We start from the raw sequence: 19,590 nt of genomic DNA on the forward strand, positions 1-19,590 counted from the left end.
CACATTATTAACTACTGGTACATTCAGAAACTCAAATGCTTAACTGATAAGTCTCACTCAGTAAATGACACACATAGTATTTTGGTGAAAGCTACAGTCTCACAAGAGTCATTGAAGACTCTGGCTAGCAGTTCTTTTGCCAGTGGCTGTGATGGAATTTCACTCACAAGTTTTGCAGAGATTTATAGAGTGTACTTCCACAGTGGGTCATAATTCTTAAATTGACTCAACAAAAAATAAGAACCAATTGAGTACAAAAACAAAAATTTATTTAGGCATAAACTACATAAATATTGTCAGATACAATACTGCAGAGTATGAACAATATATCAATGATTATACAACACAAGAAATTTTGTTAAAAGACAAAGTATTCCAAACTGAGTGATAACACTGAAATATCACCAAGTTCCCTGAGAAATGATGGTACTATATTGTCTGATTATTGTGTTGAGGCTCACAAATTTTGCTGTAAAGCAAAGGTTCTTTCATAATATTTTCCATTTTTAACATAAAATATTGAACTGAAGTGAGATTTACCACCTCACTCAGAGTAGCCACGTTACATGATTCTACATTTCTGTCTTTGATGCTTCATTCTTAAAAATAATTCAGTGTAGACATTAACAACAAATATTCATTAGCTTACCTGTAGAAGCACAGCTGTGCACAATTTTTTTTATTTATGAAGGCCATGGATATAGGTACAGCTTCTGCACAAGAGTTTGTGTCGTCAAAAAATTTAAGATATACTGATAACAGAAAGTAAAAAATACTTGGGAAGGGCAGATTATTTCCTTGATGAATAGTGCGACCACAAATTTCAGTATGCCACATTAACTTTATCATCAAATGTAATAGGAAGATATATAGTTCAACTCTTTTCTTAACAGCACTTTTACTACTCTAAGGACTTTTTTTTTAATCTAATAAAATGTATAACATCAACTGGTGACAGTGGAGATAAAATATAATTGGCATAGAAAATAAAGCATAAAAATTAGTGGTTTTGTAGTGATAAACCAAAGAGAAGTACATATGCATTTATGATTTTTTTGTTTTACTGTAACCTAACACCCTTGTAGTAACTGTTGGATAACTTAAATTTGATATATCTTTTTGTAACAATAAAATATGAGTTTAAAATTACTGTACCTTACTTCTCTTTTAGTGCACTGAATTAAATATTTATACACTCTAAACAATGTCATGAGAATATGACACCTAAAAATGAATGTATCTGATTAATAGGCATAATTCCTCATTTGTCTGGATGATATTATGAGAGTATTTCTGACAGAAAAGAACAAGCTACTCATATTGTTAAGAAACTGGAGATCTAAATGAAAACAGGATTCCATTTCCTATAAATTATGAGACAATGAATGAGAAGATATTCAAATAAGAATACATGTTATGGAATTAACTCTGGAACTAAATGTCTGGTAATATGGTAAACTTGACTTGAAAATGAACACCTATATTTTCAAGAATATTATGGTAATAAGAACCTGAGCTATTCTTGTCTTCATGAGATAATACCAAAGTGGAGAAATGAGTAACTTCAGGCTGTGTCCATTTGTGATGGGTAAATAATGATGAGCTCATCTGCAAAGTTCAGAGAAGTGTAGGAGCAAAAGGTAAGGACAATAGAAATTTTGTAGCATTGCTATTTTGCATGATAAGAGGAAACAGCAGTCCTGAAAGAAACTGGAGGTATAATTTCAGATACAGTACACGAAATTACTAGTGGACAGTGCTAACAATAATGAAAACAGGGTGATGTCCTCTCAGAGCCCAATTAATTAGCGTAGCTTTTGGATATATAACATCGGTTGCTACAGAGAACCATTTAATCCTTTCAGGACACATGAGTTCATCATTGTGTATCAAATACACTAACATCGGAATAGGCATGTGTAAGTATTAAACCCAGAGATTTTTTTATCATCTCATCATTAGATTTTGAATCTCATTATTTATTGTCACTGTTGCATAATTATCAATGCAGGAATGTGTACGATCACAGATTACATTAATGGAGAAAAAAATCATTTATGAAATAATTAATGAGACATAACATCAGGATGTGGAATGGCCTTCCTTTCTGCCCTTCCTGCGTTGTGTAAACTCCATGAACAAATCTGAGTAAAGACAAGTACACCACAGTATTATGCTTTAGAGGCAGGTATTAAATCTGTATGGAGGCATTATAACAAAATAAATAACATATTTTAATTGTGAAAAATGTAATTAGAAGAGAAGTAACATTATCCCCTCCAATATAAGTACCTTTCCCTAATTTTTTTTACCAGAGTTTCAACGACTGCTATGTTTCAGTCTTCTACACAGAACACATCAACCATTTATTTATCTATTGGTACAAACATATGAAATTACACTTTTCATTTGGATGAAGTGTGTTGTTAACAATACCAGAAAAGAGTCAGAATTTAACAATTGGAGTAATGAGATTTAAGACACAGTTTAATCCTTTCTCCTATTCTCAAATGTAACATGACACAAAATGGAAAGAAGCAAAGAAAGGGGGGGGGGGGGGTAGAGAGAGGGAATACATAGAAAGATAATGGTACACATTCTTTACTTTTTCATTTTTTTGGAATTTTTTTATTTAATTATTGGAAATTTTTATTTAAATTTAAAAGTCAAGTAATCTAAATTACTCTGTTAAATTAAAAATGCCCTATATGTCTGACATCTGCTTTCACAACCAGTATTTCAGAGAAAATTTTATTGGGAATTATAACCAGTACAGAAAACTGTTAATGCTCAAACTTCACTGATCTCTTTTTCACTGCTGATCATTATGCTCTCAGGTGTTTAAGCACATTGTAGATACATTGTTACATAAGACTTGGTTGTATGATCATTTTGGTTGGGTCACACCAGCGTAAAATGCACCAATGAGTGAACACAGACTTATTCCTCTAACAATGCAGTAATGAGGTATAATAGCAAGAAATATTGATTATTATAATTACAATACTAAAAACAGAGAAAGAATACCATGGTCTCAGAAACAGTTATCTCCAGTAAAAATATTTAATCTTAAAAAAATTTCATTGTGTTGCTGTCAGTTTAGGCATGCTGTTTATTTTCTTATGTGACCCATCTAATGAAAATGACAGTAAAATTCAGAAAACTTTTTACTTTTTATTTTGCTATATAGTAAGTACATTTTACTGCTAAATGGTAATGTTTAACAGTTCAGTAATAGTTACACTGCTTATTATGTTAGGGGTATCTGTACATTTTTCTAAGAAACTATTTATAAACTCAGTTTAGGAGGGTTTAGAACACATGCTGAGAAAACATGTTGTCTCTGTTGGAGATAAGAGAAGCATCCACTTACCAGATGCTGAAGCAGGCAACTTACAAAAGAGAAACAAGATTTCAAATTCTGAACTTTGAAAATATTTAAAATTCAAAAAAGGAGCAAACAGGAAATAAACCAATAAAAAAGCTAACCTAAGATGGAAAATCATCTCTGGAAAGGGAAGCTGCTCCAAACATGGGATGAGAATCTTCCACAGAAAGGAGTAATTTTTAAAGAAATGTCGACAACAGAGTAGCATTAAATCAAGCCTCCCTAAGTCTAAATACTATGTGCAAAAGTTGGAATGCTTCCAAAGCTAGGCAATGAAACAAAATGTTCATTATTGAAGGTGAGGTTTGAGATCATCCACAAAATGTAAGGAATCAGAAAGAAGGTAACAGAAAACTCATCTGCAGCTTTTGTCACTTCTGGTCCAGTGACTCTTGCCTCTCCACTTCTGTTTATTTCCTCTACCTATTTCTCTTTCCTGACCTACATTTTTTCCCCCAATAACAGAAACAGTGTTCTTAAAGTCCAATGTTTGATGTTTAGTTTTTTCTTTCCATGTGTGTGTCACTCAGTTCTACTTTAACTAAGTCTTTTACAAATATCAAAAGATAATGCTGCTCCTTAAATCTCATACATTTTATGCAATTACGATACAGTGTTTCCATTATACAAATTTTTTCTAAGTACTCTAAAGAGCTCTTATAGTTAGTGCCAAAATGGTGTCACTGTTAAGTTTTTTGGCTTGAGAATGAGGACTATTGACGAGTATTAACAGCTCACTGTACTACTCCTAATTTCTTTAATGTACAACAGGGCATTATCAAACTTGCACTGAATACAGTCTTCCTAATGTTTTCATTTCACTGCTCCATTCAACATATGTTTATCTCCATTCAACATATGTTTATGAATTATGTGGGAGGAAACAGTCTTCAAAAATGGCAGCTCTGGAAAATGAAATCACATTCCACTGTGATTATGTCAGTTTATATTTATTGGTATTCACTATTGTAGATCAGAAGCAAAAGTTGAAGAATTTTACTTCTTCTAGAATAAAATAATTTCAAAAGACACAAAAGACTTAAATAAATACACACAATATTTTTTATCTTTACATATACATATACATATATATATATATAAAAAAATCCCTCACAGACTGAGAAATATTCGAAAAAGAACATTAAACTGAATACAAAAGGCAATTATTAAGCATTACAATAATTTACTGTGAACCACTAAGTCCTCGTTTATGGTATTTTACAATCAACAACAATTTCATGGTAATATAGGCAACCATGAATAAATGTACAGTCACTTTTCCAAGCAACTATAAAATTAAAGTTTTTATAAGTGATTGAATATGCTCAAAACAACATGAACTTTGGTCTCAATAACTACAACATTGGTTTAAAAATGTTCTTGGACGCGAGATTCTTTCCACTTCTTCCACAATGTACCTTCACAAATGTCCAGTCACTGATGAGGATGGTCTCACGATGTGCGTGGAGTCCGAATAGCAAATAAGATGCCTTGGTATTTCATTCCATTGAGATCCATGCTTACAATAAGAGAATTGTCATTTCCAAGAGGACCTTCTCCTGTAAAATAAAAGCTTTTTATTACATTTTTAGAATAATATAGAAATACAATATGTCACAAGTGTAGTTAAAACAGATAATATTATGTAATAGGTTACAAGAAAATGGAAACAACAAAATTCTAGTTAAAACATATAATATTATGTAATAGGTTACAAGAAAATGGAAACAACAAAATTCTGATATCAATAAAATTACCACAACCCTGATGTTAAAGTGACACAACAGCTTTAAAATATGCAGAAAATTATTTACTGGTCAGTTTGTTTGACTTTATAGTTGCAAGACCAGTCAGTAAGCACTTTTAAATGAACTGAGCTCTCACAATGAATTGTAATAATGGTATTTTGTCCACAATCAACAGCAGTTACTGAATGGCTGGTTAGGTAAATTCTTAAAATGTTGTAGACTGGTGGAAATACTGAGCATGTCAGGAGTATGAGAAAATTACATAAAAATATTTTATACCAAAAGCCTTAGCAGAGAGCCGCATTGTACCTGAACATGTTTAAGAGATACATCTCATCTGCCTTCAACAGCTTTTAGCCAAGCAAAGAACTCATGGCAACACTGTCAATCTGTTCAAAATATTCACTACCAAGTGGGAAAAGGGGGGGGGGGTCAATCTGTGCTGCTGGATATTACAATACCTGCCAGCAGTTGTAGTGATCATCTACCAAATTCACATAATTGTGAACTTCATTATCCACTGAGACCATAATTTTTTGTAAAAACTTATTTTATCTTTGATGTTTTCCTACAGAGGAGATGAAAAAGGCTACAAGGCTTTGTTTTTAACAGCGATGAATGTGGCATATATGAGTGTTCATTCATGAAGTTTCAGTGTTTCTCACTTTTTCAATGGAGAGGGATGGAAACTGGTCTCAATTGGCAGGATTAATGGTTCAGTTTGCCACATGAGCTAGAGGACATAGCTCTCAATTGCCTTTGGACTGTACAGTTTGTGCATGAAGTGAAAATGTGCTCAGTGGTTGCTTTAAGAATTAAGATGCAGTGAACCACTGAGCTGCATTTTGCTATCAAATGTTGCTCTAGTGTCAACAGATATGCTACGAAGGCATTCCATTTGGTCCATGAGGTTTAGTAGGAGTCTGAGAGGTCATGGTTACAGGACAAATTCAGTGGTCCATACATCTTAAACGGGTTGTCTGATCAGTTTATCAGTTAATGAATTCCTAGGGTTGTAGCCCACAGTCTGTTAGTAAACACAGAAGGGTGCAGCATTCTTGATGGGAAAGTGTCCTTTCCTGGAAGAACCCTACAACTGCCCTACAGGGGTGCTAAAATCAGTTGCCCGTTACCTGTCTAGTGGTGAAGCGCAGCATGTGGTGATTTACAATGATCCTGTTCATGTGATTTTAGTTACAAGTGTTATCCAGTTTACTCTGTATATTTAGTAATATAATTAGTTATTCATAAGAGGTGGATAAGCATACTATAATACAAGAACATGTGCATAATGCAGATATGAAATATTTGTGAAGTATCAAGTGTTTAGACATTTTTGAAGTGATTACAGCTTGTGCTAAGGAGATGACAAAAAAGAACAGTTGGCTAACATAGCCAGTTCCTATCAGAGGACTGCAGTTTATACAAAGTCATCCTTTATGAACTTCCAGAATGCTGGAGTAGCTGTGGGTTGGCAACTTCTGTTAATCAGTACAATGAAAAACCAGTCCAAAGCTGCAAGTTTTACTCTTTTTATTCACTTGGTGACTGGTTTTGAACAAGACCCATTTTCAAATCATTGTAGCATAGTCAAAAATAGTATTTCCAAAGATGTGAAAACCATGTCAAAAATGTGCAATGAACAGTTACAGTGCATACAGATAACTGTTATCTTGTTTTACTCATAGCAGACTTACCTAAACCAATATTTAAAATATCTAAAACTTTGATGCATTTTATACTGCTCTGATTAATTTTTTACACAAAATAAATAATTGACAATACTACATTTCTAACAGGTAACACTAAACTAAATATAAAATTTGGGTAACACTGTACAGATACTTTTGAGATATATTTAGCATACCACTACAAATTCTCTGTTACTTTTTGAACACTCCTCATATAGTAAGAATTGTTGTGTTTCAATGCAGTCCATCAAAGAAACCTCCGCCTCTTATCAGAAACACAATGTAAGAATAATTCTACAGAAGTATTACACTATCTGAAGATATGCATCAGCTTAGGAGAACATAGAAGATGTACACACATTTAGATAAACACTCATTCTGTTCTATGTTTGAACTAGATATGTGAGTCATGACTTATGACTTCAGTTCCTACATTAATGTAATTAACATTATGATGCTGTGTTTTGGAATCAGGCAATTGTCTTCTGTGTTTCATAGTGTGTTAACCAATTTATCAAAAAATAAACACTACCCAGACATACTATGTCACACTGTGTGCCACTGTTTTAAGGTGTGCACCACAGAGGGACCAGTACAGTATTGTGAAGCACTCTGCTGAACCACCTTTTGATGTAGTTGGATATGCGAAGTGGGGATCCGGCTGCTAGTCTTCGATATACTGACAGACACATATAGACTGGTAAAAGGTCATATGCATAATATTTTGGAGAATGTAAGCTCATTGTGCATACATCTTTAATAAATTTCTTTTTATGACTTAAGAGCTTATGATTATCTGACAGACCTTGTATTTCTTGGTAATCAAGGTACTTTATATTGAAACAGAACATAAAAATCTGTACACAAACAGCCAATGAAGGAAGTTACAGAACAAGATTACTACTGAGAAGATCACTTCTCGTCTGCCTGTGGTTAAGTATATGTTCGAAGGTGAGACACTCTTTGAAACTTGAAGAAGAGTGGATTCAGTAGTGACAAGTATGTCACGAGTTCCAAAAATATGCAGATGCTGGCTAAAATTCACGATAAAATTGTTTATTCATCCTTTAGAAAAATTCGTTTGTATATCTATAGCTTTAACAGGAAAGTTTTAAATATGTATGATATTTGTGTGGTATTATTATTACACTGACTGAAAATCTGAACAACCCAGAAGTCATCTTCAGATGTCAATGTAACTGCTGAAACTTGCACTGCATCAGCAGGTATTTAAATGACTGGAACTGCAATTTTCTCTGACAGGTTCACCAAAGTGCATTAGTGTTTTTTGTGTTTGTATAGTTACCAGGCCTAGTAGGATACAAAGTAGTGTAAACAGTATCAGATGTTGAATCATCATTGTGAAGGACACAAAGATGCCATGAATCATGACAGTGTTTGATTGGGGCCTCATTTTCAGCCTCCATTTGTCCAGCTGGTTGAATCATGCAGTATCCAGACTTGTGGGGCATTTGGATATTACAGCAGCCTGATGTTAGACTGCATGTGAACGTGAGGGTGGGCAGGCACTCTTGCCATCAAGATTCTGGTTGACGATGTCTAGCCATTGCAAAGTAGGATCTTCATATTGTGCATCAAGCACATTAATTCCCTTCACATCTGTGCCTGCCATCTGAGAATAAGTAATGGATGCTCTGGAACATTCTGTGACATTGTGTAGCACTGGTAATGAACTAGTAGCAGTGTGACTATGGAATTACTGTCCCTTCTGTGTGATGTCATTAACTGCACAACATAAGGTACTACCTCAAATGACCATCATCGATGAGCATGTTGGCAATCTGGGGAGAGGTCCCATTCTCCAATGTTTTGTAGAGGTGCAGCAGTGTTACTCCTGATGTCACTGCGTAGGGAGCAATTGTGGGAAGTCAGACAGAACAACGATACATCAGACATCCTGCATCCTCAACTGTTGCCTCTCAGGCAGCAGTATCATGATGCCATTTTTCAACAGGAAAATGCTTGTGCGCATAAGCATGAGTGTCTATTAACTATCTGTATGATAGTGTGGTACTCCTGTGGCCAGCAAGATCCATAGATCTATTCCCGATAAAATGTGTGGAACCAGCTCGGATATCAACTCCATCCTGGTGTCAGTATCCAGGATATCAAGGACCAGTTAGCACAGTTGTAGGCCAGCTTGCCTCCAGAGAGAATAAAACAGTTTTATGACATACTTCTGTACCGAACCAGGCCAGAGGAGGTCCAATGCCATACTGGTAAGCATGCTCATACCACTAACTCTTTCATAAATTTGATTCAATTTTGTAATCACTGAAATAACATCCCACAGCCTCTCAACCTATGAAGTTTCATTTTATTTCCTCCTATACTTCTGGGTGGTCTTCTTTTTTTGTCTAGCAGTGTATTTTAAACCATGTTCAACTGCACAAACCAGATTTCTAAGGGGTAGGCAAAAGAAAACAAGACAGATGGAAAGAAGTAAGTAAACTTTCTTTTATTTCAAAAGTTACAGTTAATACATTTATCCTACTGTGAGACAAGACAATCAATGCCTTCACTGAAAAATGTTTACAGTTGCATTGGGGACCATGATTTTATCCAGGTGAGCATCTCTTCATCCCAAGCAAATTGAAGACCATGAATGTCTGACTTCAGGGCTCCAGAAATATGGACATCGCGTGGAGGGAGATCAGGACTGTGTGGATGACTTTCCAGAATGTAACTAATGCATAGTGGTACATGGACACTTTTCAAATATTGAAGCGTGCCATCAAGTCCAAACATCCAGGAATGTTGCAAGATAGTGCCAATGCACATGTTGTCAAAGTTGTTTTGACTAAGCTGCAGAAGTTCTGCAGGGCAGCTCTTACACATCCTCCCTGCAATCCCAATCTCTCCCATGCTTTTTCCACATTTTTGTAGCCCTGAGAAAGATATTCATTGCCATCAATTTGCTTCAGACAAAAACGTGCTGGCCTGGATACAATTGTGATTTCATAGACAGTTGCCAGCTATTTTCCGTGAGGGCATTGACCATCTTGTCCCACAGAGGGATAAACATATTAATAGGTACGTTGATTTCTTTTTAAATAATAAACAGTTTACTTACCATTTCCCATCTGCCTTGTTTTAATTTGACTGCCCCTTATAAATGCAATGTAGCTAATAACCTACCGAAGTACCAGTACAACCACCTGATACATAAAAAACAATTTGGATAATGGTAGATAACTACCCTCTGCCAAGGCATGCCTTTGGCATCAGTGAAATTTTGTCTCTTCTACTAATGAGCACATTTTGGTTTAAAATACCAAAAAATTCTCTGAGGATACCATTTCATTTGACAATTACAAGGGCCTGAATAATTTTTATGAATTATCTCTGGAAACTTGAAGAGCATCAAGAGATTGTGTTTCACATCAAGATGTGTGTTCAGATATATAAGTGTTATAATTTTAATTTCTCGTGGTCGGAGTTCAGAGTCATGTAGAATTAATTGCCATTGACTGTAGAAATGATTTATTTCAGTATTGCAGTTTTGGCCTTTGTGACATTTTCAAGTGGTACTGCAAAATATTAAGCTTCAGCTTGTGTCAAGACATTAAAATCCTCCAACATTTTTAATGATGATATGTGTACATGTTGGAGGATTTTGATGCCTGACATATGCTGAAGCAAAATCTTTTGCAGTACCACTGGGAAATGGCCCAAAGGGCAAAATTGCAATAGTAAAATAAGTAATTTCTAGAGTCAAGGCTGAATATGAGGTCCAGAGGGGAAAAAAAAACCACGCATACTTTGACATATTGGTTTATGATGAAACAGTATATAAAACAGTGCACAAATGTTTTTTTGACCAGAGGTCTAACACTTGACTGCTCCAGAAATTGTAGCATTTGACACTAGACCTGACAAAAGGGTTGAAGGAGAAGGATGAGGGAGGGGGGGGGGGGGGGGGGAAGGGAAGGAAAAGGGCTGGAGAGGTTTACGTAAAGGTTAGAGTTCAGAAAAGTCACCCAGAACCTTGGGTCAGGGGAGACTTACCAGATGGGATGAGAAGGAAAGACTGCACCAGATGAGATTCGAAAACCTGAGTACTTAAAGGCGGAAGACAGGGTAATATGAAAGACAGAGAGTACTGCTAAAAGATCATGCATGAGTTAATAAGAGTGAACAGCTAAGTGCACTGTATGTAACAGAGGTGGGAGGGGGACGTTGAAAAATACACAGGTTAGAAAATGAAAGATGTAGAAAACTAAAATGGAGTGAAGAAAGGATTAGTTACTGTGAAGAAATGCTGGGACGGAAGAAATTAATGTAAATGAAGGACAGGTGGGTGGTAAGAATGAAAGACATGTTGTAGCACTAGCTCCCACCTGAGAAGTTATGAGAAACTGGCATCTGGGGGACTGTTAATATGGTGTTATAATTAATGATGATATGTTAATTGTAGGTGAAATAAATTGGGAGAAGTAATAGTGACTGGACCATTCAACATGAATATACTTTATTTTGTGAAACTACTACTTCCCAAATTTTAACATTTAATTATTTAGCAATTTTGTATTATGCACATTTTAACATGAACCATTGCTTATAAGTATAGTTCCCTCTTGTGATGAGATGTATGGGATGCAAACATTTTGCTTGAAAATTTTTTAAATACTGAATACTCTGTATGTTGGCCCAGTATATGAAGCTGAAGGAGTAACAGCATATACATAATATGTCAACATTTGAGAAGTAGTCCCAATTAGGGCGGGTGAAAAAGGGAAATTATGTGAATTTCAATAGGGCAATGTTGTATTAGCTCAGTTATTTTGTCAGATAAATTTTATAGAATTTAATATAGTCAAGTCCACTATTAACAATATTACTGTGACGTCAAAACATAAGGGAAGCAGTGGTTCCAGTCACTGCTCTGGGACACCTTAGAAATTAACTGACATTCTTAAATACTGAAGAAGACTTCTGTTGCAACTGTAATAGACGATTTGGTTACAGTATTTGTCACGAGTATAATAAATTTCTATGGCTGAGCTGCTGCTCTGAAGTCACTGATCAGAAGAACAAGCACACTAAGCTGTACAGAACACAGCCTAAAATACTGTCATTAGTCACTGGAGTAGTGGAAGGAGATTTTATGGATTAGAAGCATATCACTTATATAGAACGGTTAAAGTTGGCAGATGTCTGGTGAACAGTATTTAATTGATTGTATGGTAGCATTGCTAAAAATGGTATTGATCTGGGATTGTTTTTCCTGGTTTGAGCTTGGACTATTAGTTACAGTCACTGCCAAAATTGCAAGTGTCTATGAAAACATTTCAGGGACTATTATGTTTCATAAACTGTGGCAAAAGTTTGGAATTACAGCTTTTTGGTGTCCACATGACAACTTGCATGTCCACAGGACAATAATATTACAGCATGATTACACATATATCAGGTGTGTTTCTAGATTCATCTTCTGAAAGTCTTAACCTGAATCCCATAACATATCTTTTGGGATGAACTACAGTACAGATTGCAAGCCACATGGCTGTCATAATTGGAATGGGTATCAAAGAATGACTCTAGACTTTTGAGCATGTAGTGAGATTACCAGTTTTGTTATTGCTATTTTGAATCAACCTAAAGTGTACCACTGACACGAAGATAAAATATCATTTATTCAAAAACTAAAGCTGCATCTTTGCAGCTGCAGAGACAGAAATTGTGACATATGCTTGTCTTACCTCTGCTTGTTATAGAGATGTGAGTACATGCAGATTGGTGTAGTGTTCTCGTTGGTCCCTCTTCATCAGACACAGAATTCCCCAGGCCAGGTGCTGATGCACCTGCCGTTGTGGGATTAGAAACAGCAGTAGAAGTGGAAGGAACAGCACTGGCAGCTTCAGTAGTGGACACAGGGTTTCCAGATGTGGATGCTGCAGGTGGAGTGGTGCTGGCTGTGACCTGCCGCTTGGCTGGTGGTGGCGACATGTGGTCATCAGACTCCCGCTTGACTATTAACTCCCGCTTGACTACTACCTGCTGCAGGGCAGGCTGCTGATGCGGTGTCAGCTCACGCTCTCTTTCTCGTTGCCGCGTCTGGTCACGTACTTCCAGATTGAGTGCCTCCTGTTGAGGTTCGGGAGCAGAACCAGCAGCTGCTGCGACGACAGCTGCCGCTGCTGCTGCCGCTGCCAGTGGTGTTGTAGGAGGGTACAGTGCTGGCCAGAGAGGCAATCGTGGCAGTTCCTCTGGAGTATGCTGCCGTGGGGGAGATATGGAGAGTGGGGAGCCTGTCTGCTGTTGTGTCTGTGGCTGCGGTGGTGGTGCAAGCTGTTGGTGTTGTAGTATATGCGGCTGCTGCTGTTGTTGCTGCGGATGTTGTCGTGGTGATGAGTGGTGGTGATTGTGGTGGTGCGGTGCAGCAGCTGGTACTGTCCCTGGTGCTCGTCCTACAGCAACACCCAGTGGAACAGCAAGGCTTCCAGGCAGAGTGGGAGGTGTGCCAGAGGTTGTGCGGAGCTCCCTGTTCAGCATCCGCAAATACTCTGCAAGGCGTGCTTCGTATTCGGGTCCTAGATGCGATAGAGACCCTGCAATGTCAGAATTAAATAATTAACTATAAGGTAATGGTGAAGAATACTATTATTTACTTGATATACAACCCAATGGAGACATCAAGTACCTCCTTAGCAGGTATCAACTCAATTAATCTACATGCATAAAAAAGGCAATTTCCTGATGTGACTTACTCATCATTGCCCAGCCCAAATTGCTGAAGATATAAATTGAAGATGGTGCTGATGTTTTACTGTAGACATCATTTAAGAAGGGATTTCTCAAAATTCCACCCCTAAGGGAAGTGAAATAAGTGATGAAAGGTTTTTTGAAAATATGTCACTATTAAGGCAGTTTTGAAGCTAGAATTACAAAAATTGGTATTTGGTTTCTCAGTCGGAAGTAAAGAAATACATGCTTTAGAATTTTTGAAAATATAACCCCTGAGGGGATGAAAAAGTGGGTGAAAGTTTTTTTTAAGTAAATCATGAGTAAAGAACTACTAAATTATTTTTAAAACTACATCTACGAAAACTGATATTTGTCTTCTCGGTTGGACATGAAAAAGTATATGTTTCAGTGTTTTCGGAAATTCACCCCCTAGAGCAATAAATTCTCATTCGAATCAGCTTTGCGGTTGGAAATAAAAAGTTCTACTCCTTTTTTTTTTTTTTTTTTTTTTTTATTCAACCTCTATGGATGTGAAATACAAGGGTGAATGTTTCTGTGGAAATATTTCATTATGAAACCTTTTTGAAACTAAATTTATAAAAATTTATGTTTGGCTTCTCTGTTACAAATAAAAAAATGCATTTCATTGTTTTTGGAAATTCAGTTCCTAATGAGGTGAAATTTTTTATAAATATTTCATTGTCAAGGTATTTTTAAAGCTAAATCTTTGAAAATTGGTGTTTGGCTTCACAGTCAGAAATGAAAAAATTCATTTCACTGTTTTTGGAAATTCATCCCCCTAAAGGGATAAAATAGGTGAAGAAAGTTCCTAAGAATATATCATGTTGCATAAAAAGTTTTGCAGGAAAATCCATGAAAATTGATTGGTGTCTCACTTCTTGGTTGGATAATATAAAGAAATGTGTGTTACGGGATGAAAGTTTCTATGGAAATATCTCCACAAGAAAGCAAAAGGCATGATTAACAAAAACCCTGCACTCCAGCAATCAGAATAACTTTTTGGTCAGAAGTATATCCTGAGAAGATCATGCTCCTATGGTCTTCCGTAATTAGAGTGGAAATTTTGAAAGGAGTTGCAATTTGTGAACAACATAAAAATTTGATTAAAAAAATCCTGTACAGACTTCACAGACTATGCAAGCAATGTAGCGGGAGCTAAGATAGTGTAATATGAATATGTTATTTAAACAGTATTTGTGGTCTTGACAATCCAGTACTTCAGACTGGCTATCATCAGTTAGGGTATCACAGCCTTGAACTCATTTTGGTGTCCACACACAAGTGATATCCTACATAAGTTAAAGCAGCAGCAGCAGCATGCAAGTCCCATTTTCACCTTCATGCCCTTCACCATGATACTGCAGCACTAAATGCCATAAAAATCTTATTGTACATTTAATTACTCTTCATTGTTGTTTGCTTCATCCTTGTGAAGGGGACCTTTTAATTATAAATTACTGTTATGCTGTTCTTATTACAGCAATGTCAAAATCAAGCAATGCTTCACAAATTGCATGTCCATGTCATTCTCATATCATACTGTACAAAAAATATAAATGCATGTTTGTATTCACGAGATTCTTACACATGAAAAGTGATTTGTAATACAGGTGAACTATTGCAAGACTTGGTGTGATGAATTGTGGTAATAATACTTCATGCCATTTATTTCTAGATTTAGAAGACACAAAGTCTTGATTAGCTGCAACTTGATGATGAAGGGTTGTGTAGTTCTTATGTTATTTCAGTTAAAAAAAATGAGTACTATTAGCAAGATATCAATTTGAGGAGTGGCCAGACACTTAGTATGCAGGGGTGATAATCCTAAGTTGAAAGAAGGCTGTCTTTGTAAGGTTTTATTTATAGTGTTTCACAGGAGTAGCTAGTGAGAGTTGTTATGGCCTTGTATAACCTATTTGTGCACAGCTGTAGCTAAACTTTTGGAGAGAGAATACAAGATAAGGTGTGAGAGGAAACCTGGTGCATGGAATGCACACATTGAACTCTGCTTCCAATTGCTGATGATCCTAGCAGACACTCTGGGTGCAGCACTTAACCTAACTGGTGATGCAAAGACTGCACAATCAGCAGTAGTTGCCCATCTGGTGCTGTGGTCCACATGTGAATCAGTACATACTATTACTACCATCCAGAATGAGAATAATCCCATCAGCATGTTCCTTGGACCACTGGCACCCCCACTGGAAGGTAAATTACACATTACTGCCAGTGTGTTTGACAAGACTGTTTTGTTGCATGTCTGTGTTTTACAGTGCACTATGCAATGCCCTTCAGTCATGCATGCATGTATGTATGAAGGAAACTGCACAGTACACCTTTAGACATGCATGCATGTATGTATGAAGGAAACTGCACAGTACACCTTTAGACATGCATGCATGTCTGAAGGATACTGCACAGTACACCGTAAAACACAGACACTGCAAAATATTATTATATCGTAAGACAGGCCGCTGTGAGAGTCACACCAACTGTGTGAAGGCAGGACCTGGACACGAGGTGACATATGGAGTTTCAGATCATGCTAGGATAACCGAAGTTAAGGCAACCGTTTGTGTAAAGCGAAAAATCTGGGTTCCAATCCCGGTCCGGCAAGAATTTTCGTATCACTAACAAATTGTTCAGATGAAGTCTAGTCTATTTGCAATTGCTAACACATTTCTCCTTCAGATCCACAAGGCCCTACTGTCTTCCGTCTTTCTGTGTATGTACACTAGTACAAATGTTTGTTTTTCATTTTCTTCTTGTATATAATCATTCCATATATTGCATCTTGATAAATACGTTGGAGCAGAACCTTCACACTGGTTTTATCGCTAACTCTGAATTACCAAGCCACGACAAAATCTGTTCGCAATGCATCACTGTCTCCGAAGCCCTAACGCAATTAATAAGCTGCTACTTTCATTAACTTTACGGTTTTTAGGGCCTATCCCACGCCATGTGCACAGCAATTGACTGCTAACTTGCTTGTCTTTCGCCCAAGTGAATCGCGTGCCCCCTGACCCCTTCACATGAAAGGACTGCTTTGTGAAGGTTAATTCGATTATGAGCTTGTGCTATGCTATCCGTAGAACAGACGATACTACGAATATCGTAGCTTAATTAGAAGTCCGAAAAGAAAAAGAGAACAGGTCGACCAAACATTTAATACTGTAGAAATCGGTCATCCTACCGTTAAATATTTTTGTGCCGCAGGTCTTGTTAAGGTCATTAATCCATTGACTAATATTTTTCCCCATAGTCGACCCTATATTTGCTATTTAAATTTATGAAAATCAGCATATTTAGTCTTACACTCTTTTCTCAAAATTGTATAATTTCTTTTTTTGAGAAGAACTTTTTATATATCCATCCATACTATTTACTGAAGTGATGAGAAGTGAAGAGTGAAGACAATACTGTTTCAGAAGTAGTAGTTGGTTGGTATACCCAAAAAAATACACGTATGTGCAACACTATTACGCATTTCTCACTCATATCGTGTATCACTTTCCTTCTTCCTTGCTTTGCACACTACACGATTTCTGATGGGCGTTTTCGGGTTTGGGGGAGATAAACCTAAAAAACCTGAAAATGATTGCTTATAAATCACAAAATACCGAAAGAAATCGAGCGTATTATACACAAGTAAATAGATCGAATTCTCAGCTTCGCAATGATATACAACACGTCATTCCATCTATTAACAGAGAAGAAGAAACACTAAGAAGAAGCTTTTTCACTAACACTTGACAATGAACTTTCAGTTCCAAATTCGACAGGTTACTCTATAACTGTAATTAATGATCTGAAGATAGGCAGTTGACCCGAATCCGGTCATATGGAAGTAAAGGGAAGTGATACGGACACTGAATTTGAACACTTTTTATAAGAAATGTGTCTCGTTAACTCCATGCAGACTAATACATCTAGTCTTGATGAAAAGAATAGATTTAGTGTCGAAGCTGTTAATGAGATGATATAACTAAGGCTCAATTTCACAGTACTTCACGTGCTGATTTTTGTAGTATTTGTTACGATGTAAAGTCAAGCGACAGCACGCCAGTCGGGAAAGAGAGAGCAGAGAGAGCTGTGAAGAAGACGTCAGCCAATTGCATGCTGACCGACCCCTCTCCAGGACGACAACGCGACAGCAAAGGCCTCTATGCGAAGAAGACATTAGCGCCGCGCTAACTGGTCGCGGCCCAATTCTACAGAAGTCGCAGGACTAGCGCCTGAATGGAAGCATCAACTGTATTACTTCACTTGTATTAGGAATTGTATATACTGAAGAATCTTATTTGTTTTGCATGTCGCCCTTTGCTTTAATTCTCAAAATTAAGTATTGTCATTTATTTTTCGTAATAAAACTCATCAATACGAATTGTTTAATTGTTTGTCTAGAGATCCGAGGAAGCAGGTTTTCTAGACACCCCACAATTTGACGACGACTAGGCAGGGTTTAACAGTATTTTGTTTGAAAATCTCAAACTCCTGAATGACATACATTTCCTGCAAAATCTAACAAAAAAGATTTTTCAGAAACTACCCTCGGTAAAACTTCAAGGCCAATTGAATCGTCATTAATTTTGGGGTATTTTAATCCTCGAACAGTAATTTCTATTATGCTTGTTTTCATTCTCCGCTGCCTGAACAGGTTGATGCTTTCGACTTTGACGTTTGCAAACATGAGTTCTAGTTTGATAGGCGGGGTGTGGTAGCGACGAGCGGGCGTGACGGCAACGGCTGGAGGCACACCCTATGCGTCAGAGGCACCTGTTCCATTAACGACGTAGCACACTCATTGAAATCTCCGTCTTGTGATGTAAATTGGGTGCGGCCCGTAGGTTTCGAAACGTAAAGGGGCGCTTCTTTGGAGGGAACGTCATGAATAATAATGATTAATTTGTCAATAAAGGCGCACACTCCGGCTTGAGACTGGTGTCAACCGAATGGAGCACTAAACTTTGTTTAGAGGGCCTGTCAGTGTGAGGTAATTAAACGATGACATATATTACGCCTATGTATATCTTTCACCGCCCATTGTGATAACATGCGCTCGCACAAAACCTATTCTCAAAGATATATGGACGAAAAACTTGTCCGGCGACGCCTTGTAATGGGGCAGTTTGTTACGGGCGGAGGTGCGCTATTGGTCCAGTGCAGTTCACAAGCGAAGTCATCTTTAATTCCAAAGGAGGCACCTGCGTCCCAACGGCCATTTAATCAGACTAAGCGTCAGCCAGGGTTCTGTCATCTTTATTTTCTGTCTCTTGTTCATTTGTGTTGTGCAGCTAACGTAGGTGTAACGCACCAAGTACAGGAAATTCTGAAGTGGCACGACCATTATTAACTTACTATAAGCATATCAAAAATAGAGCTGCCGTATTTTAGCACATAATTTATCTTTGCAGGCGACGATTCTTTCGCTAGCTTATTGCTAGTGATTTTCCCTGGAATATTGCTTTGCGCTGAAGCTTTCTTGTTTAAATTTAGAGCAGCGATGCTTTTGTAGCATGCCAAGGTGTTTTGAGAAATGACACTGCAGTCCAGTCTACTTGCAATACAAGATGCAACCAAAATATTCGATTAACATCTTAAAACATAGAAATCAGTGTGGGACGTACAACGAACGTATGCGTTAGGAAAGGGCTGCGAAAGTTGGCGTTGAAGTGCTGTGGCAGCAGAAGAACCGACGCGAGTGTCTTTTGCGAACACCACGAAATCACTTGCAGCGCCTCTCCTGGGATCATGATCATATCGGTTTGACCACAGACGACTGGTCAGGTGAACCCCGATTTCAGTTGACAAGAGCTGATGGTAGGGTTCGAGTGTGCAGACTCCACAAAGCCAAGGCACTGAGCAAGCTGGTGGTGGCTCCATAACGGAGTGGGCTGTGTTTACATGGAATGGACTGTGTCCTCTGGTCCAACTCAACATGTCATTGACTGGAAATGCTTATTATCGGCTACCTGCAGACCATTTGCAGCCATTCATGTTCCCAGACAACGATGCGCAATGTCACCGGTCC

At 37.3% G+C, this 19,590-nt stretch overlaps 1 protein-coding gene across 1 annotated transcript in view; it reads right to left on the bottom strand.

Moving 5' to 3' along the window:
* Positions 1–282: 282 nt before the first annotated feature.
* LOC126088259 (protein dead ringer-like) overlaps positions 283–19,590 on the bottom strand; it is a 482,246-nt gene continuing 462,938 nt past the window's right edge. Inside the window, exons 7-8 of the mRNA XM_049906388.1 lie at positions 12,551–13,399; positions 283–4,947 (exon numbers count right to left, since the gene is read on the bottom strand). Coding sequence (XP_049762345.1) covers positions 4,841–4,947; positions 12,551–13,399 — 956 coding nt within the window. The 3' untranslated portion in view covers positions 283–4,840. The remainder of the gene's footprint in view (positions 4,948–12,550; positions 13,400–19,590) is intronic.

The sequence above is a fragment of the Schistocerca cancellata genome, chromosome 6, assembly GCF_023864275.1.
Source record: "Schistocerca cancellata isolate TAMUIC-IGC-003103 chromosome 6, iqSchCanc2.1, whole genome shotgun sequence".
In the NCBI taxonomy this organism is placed as follows: domain Eukaryota; kingdom Metazoa; phylum Arthropoda; class Insecta; order Orthoptera; family Acrididae; genus Schistocerca; species Schistocerca cancellata.